Source organism: Brachionichthys hirsutus, unplaced genomic scaffold (genome assembly GCF_040956055.1).
Source record: "Brachionichthys hirsutus isolate HB-005 unplaced genomic scaffold, CSIRO-AGI_Bhir_v1 contig_1332, whole genome shotgun sequence".
Classification (NCBI taxonomy): domain Eukaryota; kingdom Metazoa; phylum Chordata; class Actinopteri; order Lophiiformes; family Brachionichthyidae; genus Brachionichthys; species Brachionichthys hirsutus.
The window spans coordinates 40837-64506 of NW_027180618.1; the positions used below are offsets into that span (position 1 = coordinate 40837).

The following is a 23670-nucleotide window of genomic DNA, read 5'->3' on the forward strand; positions in this document are numbered from 1 at the left end:
TTTGGTGCTTTTGTACAATATAAAATAGAAATAGCAGCAGGGAAACAACACAAATTGAAAGTGATAAACAGTGCATGCAGATAGATTGTCCGGCACTTTGCATTTAGTAATTGCACATTAGGTTGGGGAGGCGGCGGTATTGCACTTAATTTGTAACACATTGTTTACCTTCACATTACACATGGTGTGTAGTTGTATTGTTTAGTGCACATGTTGGTTTTTGTTCAGAGCGCTGACGGCTCTCGGGGGGGAAAAAACTGCCCCTGAGTCTATTTGTTCTGGTCTTGTGCAACCTGTAGCGTCGGCCTGAGCGGCAACAGGTTGAACAAGTTGTGACCCGGGTGTGAAGAGTCTCTGGCAATGTTTGTAGCTCTGCTGAGGATACATGAACACATGAGCTTGAAACGCACGCCTTCCCCAGTAGTACATTTCCAGGCATAGTTTCCACTATCATTTTAAACAGGGAAACGTTTCATTGTGACAACATCCCACCTGCTCACCCATATGGACACAAACACTAAATGCACAATTGGCTGACATTCCACTTTGAAATTGGCTTTACGTTTTATTACAATGACACTTTTAAAGAGAGTTAATAGCAAATCTGCTGTCTTTCCTTTCTGGTGAATTTTTATGTGGGTTCTATACCAATTTATTTTACTATAAATAAGAAAAACATGAATAATAATATTGTACACAAATGTACAATACAGTAGGAGTTTTTAACATCCTGAGAAAGAGACTTTAAAGTTCTTCCTTACAATTAATCTATACTACTGTCAATATATTTGTCTTTATTTTTGGACACATCCAGCATGAGTCTTTTCTTGGTACATCAAGTGTTTTTGAGAACCTTCGCCTGCTGAAAGTCTCATTTGAAAGCTGCTGCACCCCTGAGCTGTCATCCAACTGAATAAAAACTCAAAGGCAAAGAATAAGCATGGATGCTTATTATAAAAAGATATTGGCGGATCTGTAATTTCTTGAATTTAAAATGCTTCTGCAGTAGACACTAAGTCTGCAAATAAAGTTCTTGAAACCTCTCAAAGTTTTAAAACAGGCTTGTGGAACTTACGGTAAGTGCATGGAAACAGATATATTATCGTTTACCATATTAAAACCAAGAGCATTGAGAGCCTTTTGATGTTACAATAGTTAAATTCATGCACTAACATGCAGCATGCAATTATTAAATACAACAATTGACAATCTTCGAGAATAGTAAGGTTCCCTGCTCAGTTCTGTGTGATGGTTAAACTTTGGAAGCTACCCTGCGATATGACAGGTAGTGTGACAGGTGAGAATCCTTCCTGGCCCACTTCTCAGTTTCTACACTCCTCACTTCTTCCTGTCTCCTCCGTTATTTCCTTGTCTATCTTCTTTCTCTCACCCATTTTCTGAAGTTGTCCTGCTCTTTCCCACCTCCCATTCTATTCTCTCCTCTCTCCTCCGCTCGGACTCTCCTAAATTTCACATTGGATTTCTTGTCATCTCTCTTTCTCTCTGTGCACGTGTCTGTTCTTTCTTTCTTTTTCATCTGTTGAATGTCTCTATTTTCATCTGTTCTTTTCTTCTCAGTTTGCGTTTATTCCGATCAGGACTCCAAGGATACAGATGCAGATTAAAAACTGCATTATGCTATCGGTAAATGTGTTGAAACTGTACATTTGAGTATGACTGGAAATTAGGGATGTCCCGAGCCGATCACGTGATCGGAAATTGGGCCAGATCGCGTGAAATTAGATACACATATTGGGACACTTTCAAAATATGTGTGATAAATCATTTAATTCCATCTCATAATTTTTAAAGTGACAATCTGGCATTTTGGTTAAATTATTTCAAACAATTACAAGAAATATTTGATAGATCTTTTGATCAAATAACAAATGTGTGCAGCAGGAACTATGCTGGACATTTCTAAAATTGTTGATGTAGATGGAGCAGATAGATGAAACACACATCTACAAACACCCTGCATGAGATGTACTACATTTATACAGCACACACAGATTCCTTATCCAAAAATGGTTACGGCCAACAAGGGGATTACATGTCCTTTACCTTGCCCCTTGCAGGAAAGCAATTTATTTTTCTGTGCAGCCCGAAAATGTAATCCTAGCAGGCCAGTTGCCAGAAACCTCGCCTAAAGCCTACTCTGCATAAACCAGGGGAGGCTGAGATGAACGCACAGTCACACGGTGCGGCGGATAATCTTTAATCTTCGCTCCCTGTCCTGGGATGGGCAGGGACACGAGATTACTGCAATGTCACGGTTCACATCCATCCACACCTCAAATAATAAAATGAGATGTGATGAGAGATTTGGAAATGAAACTAAGCACCAGGAAAGCAGCTTTGTGGAGAGGAAAAGGGAGGCACAAAACAAAGATGGCAAATCTCAATTAATGAAATGGAATTGGAAAAGGAAACAGGTTTGCCTTTGAGTGTTTTAAAAAATATATATATTATTCTGAACACGGAACCATACAGCACATCGCTGTAACTACAATACGAACAACAGAAACGATGTAGCGCGTTGCTGCTTTCATCTTAACAGCATGAAGAAAATACTGATTTGATCCTTTCAATGTTTCTTTCCCTTGGTGAAACCAAGCTACAGAAATAGCTTGCGAACATTCTGATAAATATTTGAAACAATAGTTTCATCAGTAGGTTCGCACTCTGGAGAGATTTTACAGCATTTTCACAAGTTTCTTTTCATTTTTTTTTTTTTTAACAAATTAGTCTGTGAGAGAGAGAGCTCTATGTCTCCTCTCCATGAACACATACAACAAAAGTGATCTGCAGTCACATCCCCATTAATAATGTCAAGTGCACAATGTAATGAAAAATTACAATGCATCAGCCCAGGACCAACCCTCCAGACAAACCTTGTAATTTTGTTGTACGATTATATAATGACCAAATAAATATTCCTCTTGTTAAGTGACAATAAACCGTGATGGAAAAATGCTTCTCTTTAAAATGCAATTAGTTTCTTCCTGGGCGGCATGGTGGCGCAGTGGTAAGTGCTGTTGCCTTACACCTTACAGCGAGAAGGTTGCAGGTTCAAATCCAACTTGGGTCCTTTCTGCGAGGAGTTTCTATGTTCTCCCCGTGTCAATGACTGTGTGCATGCATGTTTTTCTGTCTGTGTGTGGCCCTACAATGAACTGGCCTGTCCAGAGTGCACCCCGCCTCTCGCCTGTAGACTGCTGGGATAGGCTCCAGCACAACCCTTGGCAGACTTGCCAATTTAATCATAACCAATGGGAGTCTGAATTTACAGTCCTGCTGTTTTTGCCCATATCCATGCTCTCACAAAACCAAACTAAATGAGCTGGTGCCCAGTTACATGAGACACGGAAGGAGTTAATGTGCCAAATTTGGTTTGGATGTGGTATTAAATCGGCATAGATGCAGAACAAATGCATAGCAGGGGATTTCCTGCACAGCAGCTGCAACATTAATAATTCATTTAAGCTGTGCAATACTTGAGAATAAAATATCTGCAGTATTAATACAGGGCAGATATATTAATACATGGGAAGAGATTTCTCGGATATGAACCAAACTAGGACAGAGGCAACTGAAATATATGAAGTGAATTTTCACAGTATCTGCAGGAACTGTATGCAATGCATAAAGACAAGTGGAATGAGTCTCCACAAAACATAGCTGGGCTTTTACAATAGCTGCTGTTGTGTATCCTATTTAAGAGGCGTGTGCACTGGGTAGTCTGGTTTTCCAGTCCTCCTGACAACATTCATGAAGAGGTGAAATTGAGCTGGAGAATTTGGCTGCAATCACATCCTGATTACTCTTTTCTCTCACTCATCCTCCTTCCCTCTCCTTATATTTCTACCCATTATCCCCAGGAGTCACAGCAGTTGATATCATTAAATTATAACTTCTTTGTAATGCTAGGATTTTTATCAGTGATATTTGAAGAGGCAAAAAAAAATGAATTGTCCTAAAGTTGCATGGCTCCTGTCCTATAAGCGCAGGCCTGTTCTATAAAAGACACAGAAAAATGGGGACTAAAGTCCAACACCTGACTAGAATACATCTAACAAATCAGCTGGGATTAAAGTCATCCCATAAAGGTCAGTCTCAAGCGATCACGGTAATTTGAGACGGGCTGAATGAGTCAATCCACCATGCATGAGCAGCGCTGGTAAAGCAGCTAAATTCGCCTCACTGAACAGGAACATCAGAAACATACAAAGCGGGGCGAGTTCAGCTCAGGCTGTTTGGGCCTATATACCCCCCCGCCCACTCGTCTCCTTTTCAGCTGTCCTAAATAGTAATAAAGCCCAAAAATGAAACCTGAAACAAAGAATTCAAATGCCCATCCATCCATTTTCTTACCTGCTGTATCTGTATCTGGTTGTGAGAGAAGTTAAACATATTGAATACCAAACGAATTAAATAAATAAATGGGGAGAAAAAGCTGATCGATTGTGAGAGTAAGCAGCTACTAATTAAAATGTAAGGACTTAACAGGGTCCCAAAGGTAGCTCAGAAGCAACTCACACTGCCTCAGGTATTAAGCCCGGAGCAACATCAAGGGATTCCTTCCAGCTCAATGGCGTCTCTTTCCATTTCCAGTGTCATTCTTTATATCAAATAAAAAATATCCTAATCTCTTATCCCGACTCTGGGACTTTAACGTAGCAGCAATAATATTAAACACTCCAGATCAAAATAACAATAAATTAAGCCTCAAGGCAATTTTGCTTTCAACTCCAAAATCATTCTGAAGTGCTCATTGGTTTTCAAAACATTCATCCAGGAAATATCAAGAGGCAACAGAGGTGATTCAAAATATGCTTAAACTCTGCACCCATTTAAAAACACCAAAACTAAACCAACGTGTTCAAGCAATTATGCAGCAACACAAAGTTGTATAACATTTGGCTGCTGCTTTTTCTGCAGATGGTCTTTTTTTTTCATTTTCTTTTTTTAGCTTTTCCCAAAGCTTTCGTCACTCTCCTTTGACATTTATTTAGTCAGTGTATCCAGTACAATCTATGACACACAGATTCTATTGTAAATCCTTTACAGAGAATGGGAAAAGCCAAAAGACACGATGAAAACAAATCAAGACGAAAAACTTTCAGAGGCACAACGAAGAGAAAAGATGGAAAGGCCAAGGAGAGGACAACAGAACAGAACAAAATGATCAGAGGAGCAGACACCATCCCATCTGTCTGTGTATGTACGCGCATCGGGGAATGTCGAATGGAATCCAGCTTGTTTGTGTTGCAGTCACATTTTTGAAAATCGTGACTCTGACAGAAGATACCTCCAGATTTGTTTTATCCCCACAACGTCACATCAAGTCACGTGTCTTGATACTCACTGCGGCAGTGCGTCTGGTCGTGCTGGTAGGAGCCAGGAGGACAGAACTCCAGGCACTGGCTGCTCTCGGCGCTCAGAAGGGGCAGCTGGGAGCCACAGGACAGGCAGCCCAGCCCGCCGGAGCAGGCTGCACACGATGAAGGGCAGGCTGCGGGGCAGATTTCAACACAAATGCTGCATCCATTTTAAGTGAATACACACAAAAGGGAATAATGTACATCGGATCAACCGTGCTATGCAAATATCCTCAGGAGAGAAGTATAAGATTGTGACTAAAGAGGCAGTAAAACGCCCTCCTGCGCCTCTGTAACAGTGGTACATCAACGCAGACCGGTGCTGCGGCCCACAGACAGATGGCTCCAATTTGATTTCTGTGGGATTTTTGTCAGAAGCCCTTTAAATTGATATATTGCTGAGTTCCCAATGAGGAAGCAACTTTCTAGGCTACAGGGTGGCAGCAAAACACAGATGCTGCAAAGCAGAGGATTTTATCTTTATCATGGCCAACTCTGTTTTGAGTGACAAAACGTTTTGCTGTTTGAAATGGATTACATTGCCTACACCTACGCATGTGGCTTCAAGGTTCTGTCGGCAGCACCAAAAAAAAGTTTTGATCGATTTACCATGTCATACAAAAGATATGAAAGGTTATTTGAAACCTGCAAAACATATGAAAAGGTTCTGAGAAAAATTGCAAGAATATATTTTCAAGCACGACAGAAAAGAAAATGAATAGATTTAATACAGTTTTAAAAGAAATGATGAACTTTTTCAGCCAAAGTGTTTGACACAGAGAAATAGGGAAAGGGGTTCGAAAAGATATTTCACATAAACATAATCACAAAACCAGCAAGTATAGAACAGGGGAGAAAATCCAGCAGGGAGGCGTGAGTGAGAGATCTCAAGATCAAGCTCTCAGAAACTCACAACTTCCCTCTAAGGGTGAAATAGATGGAAGCGGACAGGAGAGGAAGTGGAGATGTGAAGACACAATGAGGAAAGATCAGGATAGTGATCAAGATAAAAAAAAAAAAAAATGATAGCAAAGGAGAAGGAGAAGATAAAAGAGGCTTTGAATGAAACTGCAGATTGGCAAGATCTCAGAGAAAAATATGTCAACCAAGAATGATGAAAAGAAGCGTGAACAAAAAGGAGGAGAGAGGAAGGAAAAATAAGATCTTATCGACTAAGTGAGTTCAGACTTGGAGCTTTATTTTGAGGCAACCAAATTCCCTCACGCAACCAAATTTGATTGCGTGAGAATCAGATGGATCCCCCTGTTATAACTGATCTTAACTCTGGGTTATAAAGCATTTATAACACTGGCAGCCTTTACACACAGTCCACACAAGCAGGCTGATCCAGAAGTAGCAACTGGACTTCAAGGCTATTACTTGTGTCTGTGACTGAGGGTTTTAGGTGTCGGGGTGTTTAGTGTTCGCTGCTTCACGAATAGCTGTGGGGCTGTAAATGCCTCACCAGGAGAACAAGTCAATGTGAAGGTAGAAATGCACTGAGGAGTCCGTTTCTGCCACGGGTCAGCGCTCGGTCAGCGTGGTGAGGCTGCATCCATCCATGCATGGATTCACACACACCCATGTATGAATAAATAAGGACAATCAGAATACCTTATTGATCCCAGCGGGAAATTCCGGCAAATGCGCACTTTTTTTTATTAAAAAGACAGTCCTACCTAAACATAGTCCGCTTTCTGCGTAGTAACCAGCCGGACAGGTGGACAGACAGTGGCCAAGATGATGGAAGGCCTTTGGCTCCCTGCAGCTGTCGCAGTGGTGAGGAGTCCCTGAACATGTCAGGCAGTCGTCATGGCACTGAACTAAAAAGAAATAAAGGATTAAAATCTATTATCATTTTAGTAATAGTCAGTTTTATACATTTAATGAAAAGGAAACAAACACACACACACAGGTCAACATCAGGTCACTGGAAAACTTGAAGTCATTCGCTCTGACTGCCTCAATGACAAACACATTTTGACATTCAATTTTATACAAATGCTAAATAGATTTGGTTCTGGAACTCGGTTAGTAGAGGCAGAGAGATTTTGCAAAATCTCTCCCTCTCTCACACACACACTGATTCACTTATAATCAAATATTCTACTCCAGCCAGTACATCTGATTGAACAGTCAGACTGTGTTTGTGATGCTGAAGAAGTTCTGTGATGAAGAAGTGTCCCTCCTGGGAAGTTTGAGTAGATCCTGAGGCTTCTCCCATCAGCAAGCAGCTCCACTGGTGCATTTATTTGAAATGCAGTGATGCGTTCCCAACCCACACTGGTTCCCAGTTGGTAGGACCTTTTACCGGAAACTCATGAGCAAGCCTTTGTCTTTAATTTGCCCACCAAATAAACTTTCGTTGTCCGATCCAGGGGTTGCATGTAGAAAACATGCAGATTTTATATCACTGACTGGGCACAGTTGTCACTGAAAGCAAGCAACCAGTTACTGAGCATTATCTGATTCTTTACCATACAAAGCTCTGATTGGTCAGTTGTGTTCTGCATGGAAAAGATTAACGAGTAAAAAAAAAAAAACAATTGTGAGAAGCCAGAATAAAGTTTCCAACATTTAAAAAAAAGTCAGCACACATTGATAAGCTCTACAATGAACATGTAAGAAAGAGACATGTGATGTAAAATCAAACCCATGCTGGGTTTTTTTATTCTCCTGAATAAATAGGAATCTAATCAATAAAATAAAATGATAGAAGGTGCATTATATATGTGAACATCCCGAGGTCGACTGGGCGTAACAATTAAGTTATTAATAACATAGATAAATGAATAAAGGCGTTAGGATAACATTTTATTTTGAAGAAACCTTTTGAAAACTTCCTCAGAGTCTGAAAAACTTGCTCTGGGTTTGTGTAAGTTTTTGTTTTGTTTTGTTTTAAACTAGGAGAGTTCTGATGTCATAGATAGCCTGTGTTTATTATGGAGAGCAGCAGCTACAATTCAGCATGAAATTCGATTCACGTATGAAACAATATGGAGGAGAAGGTCACAAAGCTTCACAACGCTTCAGAGTGACGGATGTCTTTGTGGATCCTTTGAAGATCTGTCTGACTTTTTCCAAACTAAAAAATACACGTTTCAGAAATTACAAATGTCACCAGGCATGACAGAATTGAGGATGGCAAGCTGGATTGTGGAGCGAATGATTCAAGAGGCAAACAATAAGAGTCTGCTCGCATTAGATTGCACGCCGACTGCTTCATTCATTATGAATTTTGGGGTAAACACAGTCCTCGCTGTAAAACCGTGACAGAGGGATCTGCAAAATGTGATGACTGTAGCCATGTTTCCCCTCTTCCTCTGTCTAGCAGAGGAAGAGGGGAAACAATGCTGACGAAAAGAGTTGATAAGAATGGTAGAAAAAAGGGGATGAGAATTCAACAAATAAGAGCGTCAGCGAGAACACCCTGTTCTTAGAATCCCCATTTCTCTCGTATTGCTGCCTCCCGTTATTACATTTATCTGTCTTCTTTCTCCTTTACAGCATCATTTTCTCTTTCACATTCACATTCTCTTTCACCAATAACCCTTTCGTTTCACCCCGCCATGCTTTTCCCCTTACAGAAAGAGGGGTTTAAGAAGGAGAAAATAGAGTGGGAAAAGTGGGATATTGAGAGAGATACTTAGTAGGCTATGCTCTGGCCCACCGACAGGCTTATAGAATCATGTGTCGGGTGTTTATCTTTCTATTCAATGGTTCAGTTAACAGTAATCAAATCCGTGCAAAGTCTGCTTTAGACGGTTTCCTTCATGCATTCTCTCTGCATCGAAGGCGATGTCTCCCAAACAATTCACTCCTGAATATTCTACAGCAGAAACAAATGAGTACATTTTAACACAAACTCCACCTGACGAGTTACAAGATCATTTTACTTGCCATGACAGCTGAGAGTGAATCGTGATTGGATTTTTGTCCTCTTGAGGATGAAGCCACATTACAGCAAGTTGAGTATTCAAACGCTTCTGACGCAAACCAGTGTTTACAGAAGGCTGCCTTGAGGCTCAAACACTGCATTTTAATTTCCTTGTGTTCATCGCAAGAGCGAATCCCTGAAGCACAAAATTAAAAACTGCAGCTAGGCTTAACACCAAAAGGTAGAGCAGAGTAGATAATCCCAAGGTGTTGCTTCAGGCGTAATTAACTGCACAGAGACGCCTGATTTAGACGAACGTCTGATGAGAAACCGCAGATGGGTGAAGGATTGACAGGGATGTTGTTTTTCCACTCAATGTCAGGAAAGTGAAAGGACAAACTGTGAACTGGCAATTGTAGTCGTTGTTAGTAGAAGCTTGACCTCTTGCTACCTGCTACGGCGCCTTCTTGGAGAATAAGTGAGCTGCCCAGCCACAGCCGACGTTTAGCAGGACTGGGCTGGTGATTTGGGAGGATTTCACAGCCCGATGCCAGTAGACACACTGTACTACTGCCAGAGCCAGAGGCCGGCCTGTGTGTTTTCCTATGCAGCAACCTCTCCTGTCCTCTCAGATCCTCCTCCTGCAACCAGTTCATTCCAGTCACCTGTGCTCCGGGCGTCACCTGCAACTCATCTCCCATCAGCTCATACTCTATTTAGCCTCTGTTAATGCCAGATTGTTAGTGACGTGATCCTACTTTCCAGCACTCTTCCTGAACCTGCCTGCCTGGCTGTGCACCGACCCATTGGATTCGTCTGCCTGGTTGATCTGATTTGCCTGATTTCTGAATGCTGCCTGTTTTCTTGGACCTTCCCTTTGCCTGTCCCTTCAGATCTGTCTGCTGGATTGATCCAAATTGTGTTAATTAAAATAGATGAAACTAAAGTTCATTTCGTGAACTAAGGTTCACATTAACAGCCTTTCATATGAGACCTGAACTGAACTGTAAATCTGATGCATATTTCTCTACAACATTTAGCTTCTGCAGAAAGTGTGTTATATAAGGAAGGGTAAGAGGAGGAGGAGGAAGAGGAAGAGGAGGCTGATGAAGGTTAAAAGAGCTTGATGGCTGATATGACCTCCTCTGCAAAGAGTTTGGGGATTAGAATCTTAAAATTATTTTACACCAGTGGCTGACAGAAAGAGCTCCTTAGAGACAAATAATCCTGAGTGAAGGACGTTCCATTTCATTCATCTTCACTCAGCGGTCTCCATCGTGACTCCATTAGCTAACGCTTCACACATTGGCCTCAAGGATGAAGTAAAGATTGATTTACATGAACCTTCAGGACTCTGTAAAAGGACCCAACAAAGGTCTAAAGCACTATTACTGCAAAAGGAAAGAATCGTACATTTTTCTAGTATATTGGCAATTTATTTTAACCTCAACAATCATTAACATAAAGGTTTATGGGACACCGAATCACAGAATCACGACTCGAATGTTAAACAATATTAGGTAAGATGAGCAAATGCTTTATAGTAGACGTTTAACCTGAGAAATAACTGCTAACATTTCTCTGAGCTGAATCAGTGTTGTACACGGCCAGATCAATCAGAGCTGTCAGAACTTTTCAGCCTGTTGTCAGATGATGAGGAATCTCTTCGCTTAGTGTAACATGGGCTGTCATCATTTCATGGTTACTACATTCATCTTCTGCAAATACAAATCAGAATGTCTATAAAACTACACAGCAAGATTTGTTGCTGCTGTCTGATATCTGACAACTATACTTTTAAATAAATATAAACATGAGATAGACATTTTCCAACTGCTTATTTTTTGGTTGAGATTTTACAACAGAGTTCTGTTACAGTTAGAGGAACGCTACGTACGTAGTCCAGTCATGACTCTAAACTAAATGAAACAAAGTTACGGTAGTTAAAATAACAGCAAAGCTACGCTCTAATATGTAGCTCAATTTACCTTACATTTCTCAGATGTCGCTTGTTTTTTAACATTTTTGCCTAATACTATTTTGTGTTTTTTAGGTTTGTTTGTTTAAATTTTGAAATGAAAAATGTTCCTAACAGTAAAACTTAAAAAAGCAACAACAAGAAAAACCTGTTCCTCAAACTCTTGAGGGTTAGAATAAGCTAAATAGGGGAAAAAATACACAATTTATTATAGTCAGTTATTGTGTTGTTGTTATTTCCCTCTTCCCGCTGACAAAGGTTGACAGAAAGTGGAAAGATGATTAAAAAAAATATGTGAATGAATTTTCATTTGTTCAAACTAGAATTGAGTTAATAATTTTAATAAAAGCGTTTGATTTAACTCACTACTCATTACTTCACTACCTGACAGTTACTTTTAGTTTTTTAAAGTTGATATTAATGGTCAAAATAAATGAATATGAGGAAGAGCAAATAAAAGGAAAAAAACTACATATTTAATTAAATTAGAAGCAAAATAATGTTTAAATTAAATTCAAAGTTATAAGCAGTGAAAAACTGAGGGAAGGTTCTATTGATTTGATTTGACTGTTTCTGCTTCAACACAGAGCGAAGCTCGGCCAGTGCTTCCACCAGCCCCAGGACAAGAAGGGCAACAACTGGCTCTAACTGGGGCTCTAATTTACAGATACAAACATAGACGCCCAACACATTGACTAATCCATGATAGATGTGGTATCAAGGATGTAAGAAAGGACCAGGTCTGGCACAGCAATGTTTCAGGCGTTACACACCAGACACACAAACAGCTGCGCTCAGCATCATCAACATCAACGACTAACCTTGATGACATTCCGGGCAGCACTTGCCCTCCCGGGTGATGGCCAGGGTACCCTGGGGGCAGGTGGGGCAGGAACGCAGATAACAAGTCACATGGGCATCACGGCACTCACACTCCCGGCAAGAGCTGTCTGTCCATTGAGCCAAGTCCTGACAGAGAAAGGGAACGTCCAGAGAAGGAATGAACGAGGAGGAGGGAGGATAGACATCAGTGAAAAAGCAAGTTTACACACTTTGTCAGGGCTGAATTATTAACCTGAACATCAGTCTCTATAAGGTGAATGCTAAAAAGCAGTATTCAAAAGTAACCCAAAAAGAAACCCTGACGACTTTTATACTCTCTTTAAAAGCAGAGTGAAGAGACGGAGGCCCGCCAAGGACAGGCAGTCAGTCAAAGCGTACAAACGCCACATAAAACTTGCTTTATGCCAATAGTGATATGTTTTATGTGAATCACAGCAGATCTTTTTTCTAAACAATATGATAGCAGGTCAAGGCTCACAAGGATGATAATAGTGAATGCAAAACCAAAAAGCGTATTCTCATTGTCAGAAAATGGTTTATCGCAGGGCTGGCATTCGCAAACCATTTGTAGTGAAGGACAAAACTTTCTTGCGTAAAAAACTGGAATCCTTGAGCTAAAAGGGAAAGTTAATCTGCAGCCAGGGAAGCATTGTCGTTGCAAGGCTTCACCCGCATGGTGGTGTAAAAGATGAGGAACATGCGTTCAGTCCGTCTGTTCCCTCACAATCTACCATCATATGACATCTACCCATTAATTTGCATGGAAAATTATCGTGTTATTCTTTCATTCAATAGTCAGCATTGCTGTCATATCTGTACACTTACAGGAGTCTTTACACGCTGAGACTAATATTTGATTTGAATGTGTAAGCAAACTGTCTTGTAACTAACACAGGTTTGGAGCGGCTTATAGGGGGAATTACATGCTGGATCTATTTCTTGACGAGATAATTTAAATCAGGAATCACTGTCATAAACCTGCCTTTTTGAAAACGCTGGAAAGAGACCTGCATGTATTGATATGTGTATGTGCGATGAGAATGCAGTATCCGTCTACCGGTGGAATGAATTCCTCAGGGAGACAAAGACAAGTCTGTTGGAAAGGGATAATAGCACTCTCTGCAAGAACTCCAAGGCTCAGGATTGGCTGACCGTCCTGCAGCATCTCCCCTCCGGCTGAGTATGTGAAAAATTCAAGCCTTTGCTTTCTGGATTCAAGAACTGGCCTATAAATAATGAAGCTGATGCAAAAAAATGTGTAATAGATACTTGTTAAAGGCTAAACAAAGAAATGTGATGGCGCCGTCTTAAACACACATTTAATTCTTGTCTCATTGCAAATTTCATTCCTTGTGTTAAGACTTTGTACTTATATATTTATATCAGCTTAATACTGATATATTTGTTTGTTTCTGTCGTGCACTTTTTGTCACGTTTCTTTTTCTTCTTCTGAGGGATGGTATCCGACTGACGAACACAGTTTGGATCTCTTCGCTGTGGGAGTTTTTCTAATTTTTATACACAGACACAAAGTCAAAACTTGATCTGCGACAGAAGTACCTTGTAGGATTTTCCTTCGGATACACAGGAAGGTTTCACAGAAGAACACTCTGGGCAGCACTTCCCCTGTAGGTGAATGAGCTCAGAGCCCTAAAAAGTAGGAAAACATAGATTAAAATTTTATTTTCTGCCATTCATTGAGATAATTTAATAATGCAAATAACTAGGAAAACCATTGTGAAACATAACAGCACAATAAAGTATGACAGGAGACAGCGTGACAAAAGACACCTTACCCATAAACAGTGTTTCTGTAACATATATGTTAATGAATGATTATTTTTCACAAGACTAAGCTCATTTATCCACATGAAATTTAGCAGAAATCATCAGTCAAATTCTGTGTAGTGCATGTTATTTTCAGTACATGCACTTCAAAAAATGTACTGCCAACACTGGACAAAATGTGTCCTAATTTAATACAGATACAGAATGATAAGGTTTAAAAATCAGAAGATAAAACTCTGTTTACAGCCTTTAAAAAAAACCCGGATGTAGAATGAAAAGATTTAAAAAAAACAATCTGACTTCCACATATTACAAACGTATTACTGTACACCACTAATGCAACTGAGCCGACCACCTTCTTCTGCCCATTGTCAATAAACCAGTAAACTACCTTATTTGGATCGTCTTGGGCCGTCACAGCAGGGCGACCTTGGTCAATCCAGAGCTGGATGAATGTCGGTGATGCTACTGACAGCTCACGACTGTAACCAGCTGTTATTTAGCCGGGTTACACATAAATAAACGAGGCCTTGCTGGGTCCTGGCAGCTACATATTACCAAATCTGCTTTACTCAAGACAACATTTCAAAAGGTGCTGTCTAGATGTGGCACTGACCCCAAAGTTGACTACCTTAAGGGGATAATGGCAACCATGGGGCCCTGTGATGAGCTGGCGTCTCATCCGGAGTGTACCCCTCCTCTCGCTCACAGCCTCCGGCAACACCCGCGACCCGCAAGGCGGATAAGCGGCTGTAGACGAGGCGATTTTTATCATCTCGTCGAGAAGAGGATGGATGGATGGATATAGGTAACCATGGGAACACTGGCTAAAAGCCTTCATAAATTAATAAATGATTAAATATTAGTATTAAAAGAAAAAAAAAACATCCACCTCCAACATCTCAAGTCTGATAATGATCTAATCACACGAAGGTGACAGCTGTTGCTTCTGTTCTGTTCATGTTGTGTTACACTTGCTAAATTGAAACGTGTGATGCATTGAGTCAAAAGATTCCAAATGAGACATGAGGGTGATGTAGATGTAACAGAGTGATTTCTGTGTGTGATTTCTATTTATTTATTGCTGCGGTGCTCAGCTCCACAGAGATCATTATGGTTTCAGCTTGCATTTCGATGTGCTTCATCTAAACTGAGTGAATTATCTGTGATGGAAGCAGTCAACCTCGCAACCACTAATGATCACCCTGTCTCCAATTCCGCCCCCCAAACCCAGTCTGAATTCACTCTTAAATACCAATGAAGGTGATAGCATCAGACCTTCAGCACTGGTACGTTTTGATGCAGTAAATGACACAGACTGCAGCAATCTGCCAACAAAGTTACTGCGACACCTTATTATTTTATAGTATTATAGTATTGAGGTTGTAGTATTGAAGTCAGTGTGAGATCCAGCACACATAGATGACCCTGTGATAGACCCCTCTGATCCACGGATGATGTTCCACACTCACGTAATGAAGTTTAATCGATCTAATAATACTTAGAAGTAACATCTGGACTTGACAGTGAGATGAGGAACAGAGAAGTTTCCATCTTTTTCTGTCAGGCTCACCTGTGGGCATTCCAGACGTGCACACTCGGCCCTACGGCAGACGACCTGACCACGGTTGCAAGTGCAAAACTCGCAGCCCGTACCGTTCCACATGTCGCCGTGGTAACGCACCACTCCCTCATACAGGCAGCTTCCTTTGGCAGTGGCGCATTCATCACAGCACTGACCAGCACGCTTCACTTTGGTCTGACCCTGAGAGGAAGTAGCACAGAGAGTGTAGGTTGTGTGTTCTGTATCATACAAAATGACTTGAAGGAAGGAATAAGAAACGAGCTCCTAATAATATGTTTTCTGTGTGTGTGTAAAAATATTATTTTTAAGGCAGTGATGTTCTAATGAAATCACGGCAACATTTATTAACAAGAGTGTGGAGAAAATAATTAGCACATCATTTTTTCTCCTTGAATTTCTGAGTGGTGGTTTAAAGGCATGTGGAGTCCTCTGAGATCCTCTTTTTGCATTGCTGTCTCGTTTTTTTTTTTTTACTACCTTCTGTGGAGGGAATGGGTTGTTAAAACACCCTCAGCCTTGCTGAGAGCAGTGACTATTTTTATTTGAAGTTTTAGTTTAAAGTTTAAAAGCGGATATGAACTATGTGTGACAAAGCAAAATTCTCCAGAAAGGTTTCTACTGGCTTGACAGCGGGAGTCTGATAAGCTGCTCCTCCAAGCATTTCGTTTTCATCGTTTTAATGAAGAGAGAATAAAGTCTGAATTCTGGACCTTTGATTAGTGTGGATGTGTCTTTAATGATAAAAGACTGAAAATAGGCTTAAAACAATTTCTGTCTTCCTATTTATCAGAACATTCACGGTTTAAACATTTTACACTTTTTAAAATATACCGTAAAGGGGCTCTCAGAAGGTTTTAAATTTTACATAACACTGAGTCATCATTATGGCTTTCCACCAAAGTTCATCACCATCATCTAACCACTGTATGAAGATGCTACCTATCAACTGTGGGACAGGACAGGTCAAGCCCCAATTGAGACCGACATCAAGAAAAGAAAATGGGGATGGATCGGGCGAACTCTACGAAAGCCGGCACCCAACATCACCAAGCAGGCCCTCGATTGGAACCCACAAGAAAGCGGAAAGTGGGTCGACCCAGACAAACATCAATGCTGAGGAGAAGGCCGCCGGAATGACGTGGGCAGAGCTAAAGAGAACCAGCCAAAGCCGCGTGAAGTACCAGAATATTGCTACCAGTGTTTAGACTGGTTCCCCAAACCTTGATTTTCTGACTGTTTCATTAACAATATAAAGGCTAACTTTATTCTCTATTTTATCTATTTATCAGTGACTTGCACTGGCATTAGTTAGATTTTAACTGTGTAGTAGAAGAAGAAGAAGAACATTTAAAATAAAATCATGAATACAGCAGAATGTGTGTGTGAAACAACTTACCTTTTCGCAGGTGAAGGACTGGCAGGTATGTGTGTGGCATTTAGACTGACCCCGGTCACACACACATGTGGTGCAGGCAGTCTTCTGCCACTGCTCGCCATGCTGCCAAGATACACACACTTAGACCACCCTCAAGCTGCAAACACACACACACACACACACACTGTCTACCTACCTGGTGTGGCTTGCCAGCAGACAGACAGGGGTTGGACATGCACTGAGGACAGCACTGGCCCAGCTGGATCACTAGGTTCTCATGCTGAATAGAAAAAAGGTTTTGTGTGTGAGAATCCATTAACAGAACCAAATGAATCTCAAACAGATAAGCCGCAGTGTTTATTATCACATTCCACTTCATTATAAAACGGGATTTGACATGAAAAGTAGTCAACAGGTGTGACTCTATTATTGAAAGGGAAGCCGAGCACCAAGTCAACCATGATAGATGGAGTGGGACAGAAAACAAGGTCAGCATTGTCTTATATGTCTATATGGAAGACTTCTATTTTCAGTCTGTGGAGAGGAATATAGGTAGGGAATAGACGTTTTTCTTTGATTGTGGATTTCTCTGCAAAATCAGTGAAAGTGTGTCAGACTGGTGCTTCATGCATAAAAGGCCTTTTGGCCATTGAAGGAACCGCCTGATAATTGGTTAGGCCTTCTGAATCGGAACAAAGGACACAGAGAGGACCAGAAACAGAAGCACCGCTGCTGTCAGTGTGACCGTAGCAAAAATGGAAATACAGGGGCTCGACAACACTTCTGTATTTCCAGGGACTCACTGGTTTGCAGGAGACTTGCTGGCACTCTGCAACGGAACACTGGACTTCCCCGTTGCTGCAGACGCATCTGGAACAGTGGCTGGGTTTCCACTCTTCGCCGTCTCTGAACACGCTCCCCTGCCAGGAGCAAGACTCTGAAACACACACGTAGTTTAACACAAAATGAGAAACCTGGGAAAAGGGGTGCCAGGTAATGAGCTGACTATTCAAGCATTATTTGCACTCGCGATCATTGAATTACAATGGGGGGGTGGGGCTGATACTCAGTAACTAATTAGCCGCTCACCACTGGGATGAATCATACCAGCTCCAAGACATCATTATGTCATGATTAACTTTCCAGCTCTGCCCTTTCTGTTCTGTGCACTCTAAAAGCTCAGGGTTTGCAATGACAACATCGGCTCTGATACAAGACGCCACACACCGCGACCCGTGGGACACGAGCACCTGAGCGATCTCACACCAGGAACTGCTAAATAATAAATGTGACAATGCTGCTGAATCTGGGATGTTAAGGGAAGTGAATTAATCTCCGCAAGGCAAAACAGCATGCATAATGGGGTTTGTCTCCAGAGAAAGAATGATTCATTGAACAGAATTACTGTTATTTATTTAAGAAGTCGGTTTCTCTTGTGTCGGTGATTTGAAATCATTCGGTCTCTTGCTGCACCAGTGCTTTAGGAGCATCAATCTCTGTCAGTTGGATAAAAGAACTAACCAAACACTTTAAAGACTTGAAGAGAGCAGAAGCTCCAATTTACGGAAAAAAAGAGGAAGTGAGCTAATGTGAGGTGTTCATGGCTGTGGCTGTGGCCGGTCTAAAGTCTATGGTAAGTGGCGTTTAGTACAGTCGTCGTCCGACTTCATGCCGCACAGGTCTGGTTTTTGTGTGTCTGATTACAAGGTGTTTTTTACGACATACCGGAAATCGAGCGAGTGTATACAGTTTTGCGGTCTCACTCCCCGATGTCTCCTGATAGAAAATTGTCTCTGTCTACTCCTCGTTCACAGAATCACGGTGCAGCATAATATACTTACGGTATTTTAACATGGGCCGACTTATGACCAAGTCGGCATACGACAAAACCCTCGGAACCAATTGTGGCCGTACGTCGACGAGCCCCTGTATTTCCAAGGACCCTTTGCTAGGTCAACAACACAATACGAGTGTCACGTAAGACATGAGGTGTATAATGGTTGTATTTAAACTCTTAATCGATACACGCGAGTTCTGCGTCCAGAGTGTCATTCCCTTTGAGGGTCAGTTGCTCCAAAGCGGCACCCTTCTTCGCTGAGGGATAATTGGTCATGGATTCTCTGTCACCACCTTCTAACTATTCCATTCGACTGCATGCGAGCAAGTGCATCAATATTTATTAGAGGAAGAGGGGGGGCTGCTGCGTGTGCAGGTCAATCAAGTAGGCCAGGGTATGATGCAGGTGGATAAAACAGCATATCGTATCTCATAGAATCATTGCATCACCTGACCACACCTGTGGGTGCTCAATGTGACAACGCTTACTGCATTGGGTTATATGTGGTATAACCATGTCTGGGTGTGCTAATAAATTGAGTTGCGCTGAATTATAGATGTGCTTATGCATTTTGCACGAAACTACATTGTGGCATTTTCTTTTTCCTTCACCGGTGTGCTCTTCTTCAGTTGGCATCAACACACAAGTAGAAAGTAAGATCACCATCAACAGAGAAAAATGGAATGACCTCACCTCCACCGCGGCCACACTTGGGGCAACACTCTCCAGGTGAGGTGAACGGCTGCTGGTCTGCAGGACAGGTGAGAGACGGGCAGGGGCGGGCATCGCAGGACGCATCCCCTCTGGAGCAAACACACACGGTGCAGGGCGAGGGACTCCACTGGCTGCCGTGCTGTGGGAACCGGACAAACAGACAATTACATACAGACACACTAACCACTGGGAAATAAAGGAATAAGAAAAAAAGGCTGGAGGATGGAAAAAGCTGTTCTGCTCTCTGTGGAATTTACAATCTCAAATCACAGAACAGAATGGGAATGGGGGGGGGGGGGGGGCGGTAATAAAATGAGTTGTAGTAAGTTCATATTACCATCAAATTACATTAACTTCAAACACGATTACTGATATGCTGAATTTAGTACATTAAGTTGTTTCAGCAGGTCTGGGGTTCACTGCAACGCCCATTGGAGGCACGCAGTGAGTGTGACGAGATGACAGAACTAGATTAGCGGAACCCATAGTTACGCAACCATCTGGGTGTTAAATAGAGTTCCATACCCATCTCTTATACATCGGCCTGTGGATGAATGAACTCAGTGTGGTTCTTTGACTCTAAATGAGATATCAGCGTTGCCTACAGTCGGACGGACAGAGGCGAGCAGCCGGCTTCACTCGCTTTCTGAGGCATCCGGCTGGGAAACCTGCAGCAACACCTTCTTTGGCCCGTCGAGTTAAAATGTGTCATTAAATGGATTTTTAATGGAGATGTGTTCTTGATTTCTATGGGAAACAACAAGCAAGTATTTGATGCTTTTTGTATTAAATATTGAAAATAGGCGTCTGTCAGATTTTTGCCAAATGATGACTCTCCAGGGTGCTGACTCTGTCTGTGTTCTGAATATCCAGAGGCAAAAAGGTGAAACTCATAATCTGAAATACTTTCAGATACAAAATAGTCAGCTACTGGTAGAATTAAAATCCTTAATATCGCAAGTATTCCTAAAAGCATTGGTTAAATAGGCTAAACGGACAACTAGCCGTACATCATCCATTGTGATGTGGGGAAACGCGTCCTTCTGGCAAAGGAGCAGAGGTGAAGATGCAGTCAAGAAGGAGCCGTTTCACCAGTGGACTGAAAGCCAGTGGAACCTCCGAGCTGGTTCTTGTTTGAGTGGAGCTGTCCTGGTATGACATGTAAAGCCAGATCCCCACTGCAGTGGACAGATCTTCTCTCAACACTCTTTCCTGTCTGTCTTTGGATCAGAGAGAGGATGGGCTTTCCAGCTCCAAAGACAAGATATGAGTAAACCTGAGATTGGATTTTGGTCATTGGTGAGAGCCTCAGGAAATAAAATGCTGCAAGACAATGAGCTGTCCTCCATCAAGTTGGACTGGCAGGTGATATATTGTAGGAGGGCTTCCTCTGTTTTGTGTGTTGTATTATAGAATTGCAATCAAACACTTTAGGGGTGGTAAGTCACTTACTCCATGAATGGATCCTTCATGCTTGCAGGCGCCCTGGGAGGAGACACATTCCGGGCAGCACTTGTTAGCGGGAATCCTCAAACGGTCACCCTTTGAAGAAAGACGTAATCATGAATATTCACAGAAGCTGTGGGAGAACTGCGTGAACACGCACATAACAAAAACCTTTTAATCCACATCAGATCAGGTGGGATTCAATGGAAATAGAATGACTAGTAGAAATTATACTGGTAGAACTTATTATAAACCAAATGTATTTGATTACGTCAATAAATAACTGTTCATTGCAGACATCTACATTTTCATACATTATTGATATCGGAAATGACATTTCATACAATTTTCATGTCATTATTATGAATGCATTCAAGTATTAATTTGTTGGCTTAACATTGCAGGAAAGTAACGTCATATAATTGGAACACAATTATAACTCACGGAAAGGATATTCAGAACTGCAATAATTATATTTGAGCTATCTATGATTTCCTTCAGAACTGGTTAGAATGAAAGGCAACACAGAGGACACAAATCATCCAACCAGCATGAATACAAATCAATTAGTCTATCCAGGTGAAACACATGGCACAACCGGACAAAAATAATAATGAAAACATAGGGATCTAATGTATGATGCGTGCATTAAAATACACATTACAATGATTCCACATGCAGCCCCTCAGCTGGGGCCGAACGTCTACTAGGAACCAGATCGGAGACGAGTAAAAGCTAGGAAACTGCTAATGTGCTGTTTCTTCATGACTAAAAAAGAAATGGAACGGGAACAGAAGCAGTGGAAAAACACAATTTGTATAATTTGAGAAAAAAACGATCCCAAAAGAGCTTCAGAAGAGAACCTGACTGGAAGTGCAACAAATCAGCAGCAGAAGACAAATCACAAGTGAACAGGCAGTAAAGCAATAAATGAATGGATAAGCAGCAGTAGATGGGGGGGAATTGAGATTAGCAGTTAGTTTGTCATGAACACCCAGAGGCCTCACGTTGTTCTCGAATCATGAATCATGTAAACACATAACATTTTAATATCAAAGTAAAGTAGAATGAATTCAACTGACTGATTTCTGACAGCATCGGACAAATCCATCTCTCCCAGCAGCAACTTTATTCTTAAGTAGTTCATTTACCACTGGAGCGCTGCATTCCTATATTCCGAAGGTTTTCTATTGCCAGACAATAAAAGATAAGTTATTCATGCCGATGCTATTTCTGACACAGCACTTTGTCATCTCGGTGATAGCATATAAATAGGTATTAAAGCTATATATGTGCTGTAATTATAGCGTTGGTAAGAATTGAGAAATTTAACTGTCAAGCTGAATGTATGGAAGAATGGAATGGCAATAATGTAGGACTGAATAATGAGCCAACATTTTTGTGACATTTTTGGAGTTTAATTTTAACAATTCATGAAAAGGAAAATAAATCTCAATCTGAGCTGTTACCATGTGCCAATTAGCTCATGAATAAAATTGAAAAAATCTGCTTCTGAAAGAATATATATTTGATATATGCAGGTTCTGACATCTCTGATAGGAAGATCGGCTGCTTTTATGCCATACAGCAATTAAACAATAACAACCAAAGTTTGATTTGTCCATTTTCAGATATGTTATGGGTACAGTACAGATCATGACAGCTATAAGACACTGAAGCTTGTAGCTCACGGCATTGGGTTTCAAAGGAAAGCCCTACAGTCAGAGAGAGGCAGAGGATTAAAAACCTTGGCACCATAGCACTGCATTGGTGTCACATTATAAGAGCTATCTAATTAGAGGGGTACACACACACACACATCTTGGTGAGCACTCATTTTTAATTAGCCTTGGGTAGCTAGCCACCAGAGTGGAATTCATTAGACATCGATTGTTGTCTTAGCTGCAGGTTTGGATTGTATTTGAGGACATCAAGAAGACGCACAGGGAGAAGGAGCCAAAAAAGAATGAAGTAAAAAAAGAGCTCAGGGAACATGTTCTACTCCCCGTGAAATCAAATGAGCTAAGAAGGTAGGCTGGAAGTGCGAGTCTGGGAGTTCTTGTCATCGTATGGTGCAATCAGCAGACTTCCCTGCACAATGGTTTTTCATTACTCACAAAGATGAGTGATTAATTAAATCCTTTAAAGAGGATCTGAATTTCAAGGTGAAGTTGGGCAAGAAAGAGAAATTAAAAGGGGACCATGTATATTCAACACCACATGTGGTATTAGGTTACTATAGCTATTATTGGTGGTATTAATAAACAACAATCCGGATTCTAGAAGGTTGATTTGCTGCGGCGACCCCTGACGGGACAAGGCGAAAGAGGAAGAAGAAGATGCTCAAGAGTGAGTGACACAAACAAACCCTTACTAAGGTCTTACTAAGGACTTCTCTCTGTAAGAACTATCCACATCATATCCCAACATAAAAAAATAAAAAAAACATTCTCTGTAAGTTGTCAAATGTCTCACCTTCTGGAAGTCACACTGTGGGTTGGGGCAGTGGGTGGGGCTGCAGATGGCCACGTCGCTGTAGCAGGTACACTCCTGGCAGGACTGTGGCCTCCATGAAGTGTCGTTCTGTCAGCACAAAGCAGTAAACAGATATGAAACACGAACAACGCACAGCTTGATATATGTCTGCCAATTATAATAAGGCCAGTTATCACAACTTACACACACCCACTTGTCATAGTTATGATGATAGCTAAATATATGTATGGGCATATGAATACAATAAAATGTCTTATTTGGGTTGAAATGCTGCATTTGTACATTCAAGTGCTGAAACAATAGTTGCCTTGAGAGTTGCAGATATATAATGAGCAATCAGCATTTCCATT

The 23670-nt window shown here is 41.2% G+C and overlaps 1 protein-coding gene across 1 annotated transcript in view; it reads right to left on the reverse strand.

Moving 5' to 3' along the window:
* Positions 1-23407, reverse strand: part of LOC137916190 (extracellular matrix organizing protein FRAS1-like) — a gene marked incomplete at both ends in the record, with an annotated part of 63570 nt that extends 40163 nt beyond the window's left edge. The window contains 11 exons of the mRNA XM_068759269.1: positions 5369-5515; positions 7061-7204; positions 12058-12205; positions 13640-13729; positions 15441-15632; positions 16849-16950; positions 17024-17107; positions 17631-17764; positions 19358-19517; positions 20831-20920; positions 23300-23407. Of these exons, the coding sequence (XP_068615370.1) occupies positions 5369-5515; positions 7061-7204; positions 12058-12205; positions 13640-13729; positions 15441-15632; positions 16849-16950; positions 17024-17107; positions 17631-17764; positions 19358-19517; positions 20831-20920; positions 23300-23407 (1399 nt within the window). The remainder of the gene's footprint in view (positions 1-5368; positions 5516-7060; positions 7205-12057; positions 12206-13639; positions 13730-15440; positions 15633-16848; positions 16951-17023; positions 17108-17630; positions 17765-19357; positions 19518-20830; positions 20921-23299) is intronic.
* Positions 23408-23670: the final 263 nt, after the last annotated feature.